The sequence below is a fragment of the Trachemys scripta genome, chromosome 2, assembly GCF_013100865.1.
Source record: "Trachemys scripta elegans isolate TJP31775 chromosome 2, CAS_Tse_1.0, whole genome shotgun sequence".
Taxonomy (NCBI): Eukaryota; Metazoa; Chordata; order Testudines; family Emydidae; genus Trachemys; species Trachemys scripta.
In genome coordinates this window covers 65,437,619-65,443,985 of record NC_048299.1, presented here as the reverse complement: position 1 = coordinate 65,443,985, position 6,367 = coordinate 65,437,619, and the positions used below count along the sequence as shown (strand labels likewise).

The window sequence follows — 6,367 nt, the reverse complement described above, 5'->3', positions numbered from 1 at the left end:
TCTTTGCTTTTTAAATTTTTTAGTGACTCTAGTGCTTGTGAAAGATGGTAGAATGACAGCTCTGGAGGCAGGCGACCTGTAGTTATCCACAGAACAGGGGAAAGCATATAATGGCAGTGTAAGCTTCCCTCTGCTCCTTTGTCTGTGTCTGTCAGTCCCAACCTGGAGGGGACTACCTGCATGCTGGAGCTCTGTGGAAATCCCAGAATCCAGAGTCCATCTAAAATTTGGATAGATTTGGGTTCTATTCCTTGCTTTAAACTCAGTGCAGGAAAGAGCCCCAAAATCAGTGGCTCTGTCACATGGCCCTTCCCAGTACCTGTGCTGTCCCCGTTTTTCTAAAGCCCAGTGACCCCCAGTTTAACTTAAATGTCTTCAGATATCCCCAATCCTTGTTCTGTTTTTAACAAGACTCTATGTTTTATATTCATTCTTTCAGTTGTGTATAGTACATTTATTTGCCTTTCCTGGCCTTGATCTTCCTCAGGTAGATTTCCAGTTCCTTGCCTTCCAGAATAGTCATCTGCTCAGCCACACTGTGCGGCTCTGGAGGTGATGCAAGCAAGCAGCTTTCCCTGCTGAAATTGCTCCTCCAGGATGCCGCTGATCTTGGCATTCTTCCACTCATCATATTTCTTCTGGGTCTCCTTTGAATGCTTCTTATTTAAGATTTCCTCCTCTTCAGGAGTCAGTGGAGTGCTCTTCTTGCATCTGAGGAGCAAGGTGTAGTGGGTTTCAAGCAACTGTCGGTATGGGGTGCCCCCAGTGAGAATGATGCAGGCTACACCAGCTCATTGTTGCATTGTTATCCATCCCCTGATCACTGGATACCCAAAGAAATCCCAGATCCTCTGTTTCCAAAGAAACAGTCTATCACAGTTTACTAGTTTTACCTTAGACCACCGCTCCAGTATTATGTACAGCACTTGAGTCAATTACAAAACAAAAAGGAAATTTATAAAGAGAGAATAAAGATTCAAATAAAAGCCAGTGTGAGAAATAGAAACGGTTACATTTAAAACACCATAAAACTCCTTCTAGAGACTAAACTTAACTAACAAGGTGTAACAATGCAGCCTCTGGTGGGACACTACTGAGAGTATCAATTCAGGACAAATTGCTTAGAGCAGGGCAGTCACAGTCCAAGGCTGGGTTTCCTTTATTATTAAGGCACACCAAACCAGCCAACCAGAGAGGACTTCGGTTTTACCACACTGGCTAACCAGAAGTCATACAAGTAATTCCCTCAGATACTCCAGTTTCCCAGTATCACCACCAGCACTGCTCCTTATGGGAACAAATGGTTATGAAAACCAATACTCCAGTAAAAGAAAAATGGTTCTCCCGATCTCAAAGGACCAAGCCCCAGACCCGGTTCAATATACAAGTCATATCTTACCCACAAATCACGCTGTTGCCAATCCTTTAGAATCTAAAATCTAAAGGTTTATTCATAAAAAGAAAGAAAGAAATATAGATGAGAGTTAGAATTGGTTAAATGGAATCAATTACATAAAGTAATGGCAAAGTTCTTAGTTCAGGCTTGTAGCAGTGATGGAATAAACTGCAGGGTCAAATCAAGTCTCTGGAGTACATCCACAACTTAGATGGGTCATTCAGTCCTTTGTTTAGCGCTTCAGTGTAGCAAAGTTCCTCCAGAGGTAAGAAGCAGGATTGAAAACAAAATGGAGGGGTATCCAGGGTCTTTTATATTCTTTCTCTTGTGGGTGGAAACCCCTTTGTTGTTCTGTGCAAAATCACAGCAACAAGATGGAGTTTGTAGCACTTGGGCACGTTACATGTCCACGAATGATTCAGCTTTTTGCAGGCCGACGCCATGGTTTACATGTTTGAACGTTCCCAGGAAAGCTCTGATGTGGATTGGCATCTCCCAAAGTTCATTGTCAGTTAAGGGTTCTTGATTGGGCACTTACTGAGAATAGTCCTTTCTCACGAAGCTGACCAAATGCTTCACTGAGGTGACTTAGAATCAAACACATTGAGATACAAGTACATAGCCAATATTCATAACTTCAAATACAAAAATGATACACACATACAGATAGCATAATCATAACCAGCAAACTACCACCTTTCCCTAGACACCCCATTTGACGACCTCTGTACAAGACCTGGTGCAACCATAGGACCCTAGTTGCAACAATGATCTATACGGTCACAGTTCATGTCAATAAAGTCACACCAGGCATTCCCCATCTCCTACAACCGGGGTTCTCAATCTTTTTCTTTCTGAGGCCCCCCCCAACGTGCTACTAAAAACTGCACAGCCCACCTGTGCCACAAGAACTGGTTTTCTGCATATAAAAAACAGGGCTGGTGTTAGGGGGTAGCGAGCAGGGCGATTGCCTGGGGCCCCATGCTACAGGGTCTCCCGCACACTAGATGCAGAATTTTGATCCTTAACGAGCCCCACACTTTGGGTATTTGGAATCTGGCTCTGAATTCAGATTCAGTAGCTTTAGCCCATGCCTACCCTCCAATCCTCCCAACCAGCCAGGAATCTTTTCTGTTGGAACAAGAGCAAGTTGTTCTGAATCAGTGTTTTTTTTCCACATGTTGAGATTACTTAGTTGTTTTATCTAGCTCAGTACAGATAGCTACACTGGTTTGCATTTGTAAGTTTGTTCCTAGGTGGCCTTGAGTCCAGGAACTACCTAGGAACAAACTTAGGCTTGGTCTACACTAAAAAGTTAGGTTGACCCAGCAATGTCGCTCAGAGATGTGAAAAATCCACACATCTTAGTAAAAAGTGTAAGGTGATGCATTTGGGGATGACTAATAAAAATTTTAGTTACAAGATGGGGACGCATTGGTTAGAAGTAACGGAAGAGGAGAAGGACCTAGGGGTCCTAGTAGACCGCAGGATGACTATGAGTCGACAATGCGACGTGGCGGTGAAAAAAGCCAATGCTGTCTTGGGATGCATTAGGCGAGGTATATCTAGTAGGGATAAGGAGGTCCTGCTTCCGTTGTACAAGGCGCTGGTGAGACCTCATTTGGAGTACTGTGTGCAGTTCTGGTCTCCCATGTTTAAAAAAGATGAACTCAAACTGGAACGGGTGCAGAGAAGGGCCACTAGGATGATCAGAGGAATGGAAAACCTGTCGTATGAAAAGAGACTAGAGGAGCTTGGGTTGTTTAGTCTGACAAAGCGAAGGCTGAGGGGGGATATGATTGCTATCTTTAAATATATTAGAGGGATTAATACGAGGGAGGGAGAAGAATTATTCCAGCTTAGTACTAATGTGGATACGAGAACGAATGGATATAAACTGGCCGTGGGGAGGTTCAGGCTTGAAATTAGACGAAGGTTTTTGACCGTCAGAGGGGTGAAATATTGGAACGGCCTTCCGAGGGAAACGGTGGGGGCGACGGACCTGTCTGGTTTTAAGATTAAGTTAGATAAATTTATGGAGGGAATGGTTTAATGGTAAAACATAGTAGTCAAGGAAAACCAAGAAATGGTAGGTAAATTGTATAATGGCTGACAGGGGTCAGGCTGGAGACTCTTGCCTATATGCTCGGGGTCTTACTGATCGCCATATTTGGGGTCGGGAAGGAATTTTCCTCCAGGGCAGATTGGCTGAGCCTCTGGAGGTTTTTCGCCTTCCTCCGCAGCATAGGGCAGGGATCTCTAGCAGGAGGGTTTCTGCCGATTGAAGTCACCTAAAACAGGATTGGGGACTTCAACAGCAGAGTCCAGGGAAGGGGTAGGGACGGTTTTATGGCCTGCAGCATGCAGGGGGTCAGACCAGATGATCATAATGGTCCCTTCTGACCTTGAAGTCTATGAGTCTATGAGTCTATGAGACACAGTTAAGATGACCCAAGTCCCCATGTAGACAGCACTAGGTTGACCTAGCTACTGCCTCTGGTGGAAGTGGGTTACCTATGCCAGTGGGAGAACCCCTTTTGTCAGTGTAGGTAGTGTCTACACTGATACGCTACAGCAGCACAGATGCAGCATTTCAAGTGTAGACAAGCCCTTACAAATGCTAACTGGGCTATCTGTCTGTACCTAACTGGATACAACATTAGTTCCTGTAAGACTCACTGGAAGTGTTAGACGGCAGGCTTATTCTCAATTAGCCACTGATGGCTACCTATTTAGGGCATTTGATGGACGGCAAATTCAAAGGTATTAGAAACAATCATAGGAAATGAGGCAATTATGTCTCCTGAGGCAGGTTTAGTCTTAATGGGCAAATAGAACTTCCTGGTATATCCATGAAGGAGAAATGACTTTTTGGTTCAACAAGTGACATCTCTATTTCAGTATCAATTGTTTCAGGTCCCTCATGGGAGGAGTATAGTGGTGCTTTGTTTCTGACAGACCTCTGATACCTGTTCAACAACACCTGTGAAATGAAGGTTGTGGTTTCAGTTCAGTTCCCAATGGACAACCGGTCTACATCACAAAGAAGCACCATTGTCATTATTTGACAAACTCTGAGGAGAGTCCAAGGACTGAATAGTCTGAACTATGCTCCAACCTTTAAAGATGATCCTTTCAGGTGAGACACTTTGGCAGGGTAGCGTGAAGCTAGCTAGCTTTGCCGTTGTGTGTGTTCTGTACCTGAATGGAGGACCTCTTTCTTAAAGGCTGTCAGTCCAGCTCCTTTCACAAGAACTGATTCAGACACTGATAATAAATAACACATGTTTAATGTTTTAAAATAGATTGGGTTGATCCTATGAGCTATAATATGTTTAAAGAGGTGTTTGGAGGGGGACTCCATTGCTTGCTTCCTAAAGGTGGTTACAGTACATGTGGAAGGTCTACATCTCTTTCTATAATTTAGTGGAGGAAGTCTGCGATAAGAAGAGAACAGCTATCCTAGAATCATAGAATATCAGGGTTGGAAGGGACCAAAGGAGGTCATCTAGTCCAGTCCCCGGCTCAAAGCAGGATCAATCCCCATCTAAACCATCCCAGCCAGGGCTTTGTCAAGCCGGACCTTAAAACCCTCTAAGGAAGGAGATTCCACCACCTCCCTAGGTAACCCATTCCAGTGCTTCAACACCCTCCTAGTGAAAAAGTTTTTCCTAATATCCAGCCTAAATCTCCCCCACTGCAACTTGAGAGCATTACTCCTTGTTCTGTCATCTGCTACCACTGAGAACAGTCTAGATCCATCCTCTTTGGAACCCCCTTTCAGGTAGTTGAAAGCTGCTATCAAATCCCCCCTCATTCTTCTCTTCTACAAACTAAATAATCCCAGTTCCCTCAGCCTCTCCTCATAAATCATGTGCTCCAGCCCCCTAATCATTTTTGTTGCCCTCCGCTGGACTCTTTCCAATTTTTCCACATCCTTCTTGTAGTGTGGGGCCCAAAACTGGACACAGTACTCCAGATGAGGCCTCACCAATGTTGAATAGAGGGGAATGATCATGTCCCTTGATCTGCTGGCAAACTCCTACTTATACAGCCCAAAATGCTGTTAGCCTTCTTGGCAACAAGGGCACACTGTTGACTCATATCCAGCTTCTCATCCACTGTAATCCCTAGGTCCTTTTCTGCAGAACTGCTGCCTAGCCACTTGGTCCCTAGTCTGTAACAGTGAATGGGATTCTTCCATCCTAAGTGCAGGACTCTGCACTTGTCCTTATTGAACCTCATCCAATTTCTTTTGGCCCAATCCTATAATTTGTCTAAGTCCCTCTGTATCCTATCCCTACCCTCCAGCGTATCTACCACTCCTCCCAGTTTAGTGTCATCTGCAAACTTACTAAGGGTGCAATCCACGCCATCCTCCAGATCATTAATGAAGATATTGAACAAAACCAGCCCCAGGACTGACCCTTGGGGCACTCCGCATGATACCAGCTGCCAACTAGACATGGAGCCATTGATCACTACCCGTTGAGCCCGATGACCTAGCCAGCTTTCTATCCACCATATAGTCCATTCATCCAGGCCATACTTCTTTAACTTGCTGGCAAGAATACTATAGGAGACCATATCAAAAGCTTTGCTAAAGGCAAGGTATATCACGTCCACCACTTTCCCCATATCCACAGAGCCAATTATCTCATCATAGAAGGTAATTAGGTTAGTCAGGAATGACTTGCCCTTCGGGTAACTAGCAGAGTGATAAACAAACCAAAGAGAGACTTTCATTCAGCTAAAGTACTGTCGGCTAAACATTTTTTAATTGATTATTTAATGCAGTCTGTCATCTTCTAAGCCTGCCTAAAAGGAGAAAATTGTAAAAGCAGCCAAGAAAAGCACAGCATCTGTGAAGGCAGAGGCAAAGGTAGAAGTGGCTGAGCAAAGCACGGTTCCAAGTGAATCAGTTCACGATTCCTTTGAGAGATTCAGTGCGAGAGACAGAGCAGCAGTGTC

General features: G+C 44.4%; 1 protein-coding gene across 1 annotated transcript; it reads right to left on the bottom strand.

Moving 5' to 3' along the window:
• Positions 1–454: 454 nt before the first annotated feature.
• LOC117871706 (40S ribosomal protein S8-like) lies at positions 455–1,839 on the bottom strand. The gene is given in 3 exon segments (XM_034759483.1): positions 455–515; positions 517–781; positions 1,800–1,839. Coding segments are annotated over 3 exon segments (366 nt in total).
• Positions 1,840–6,367: the final 4,528 nt, after the last annotated feature.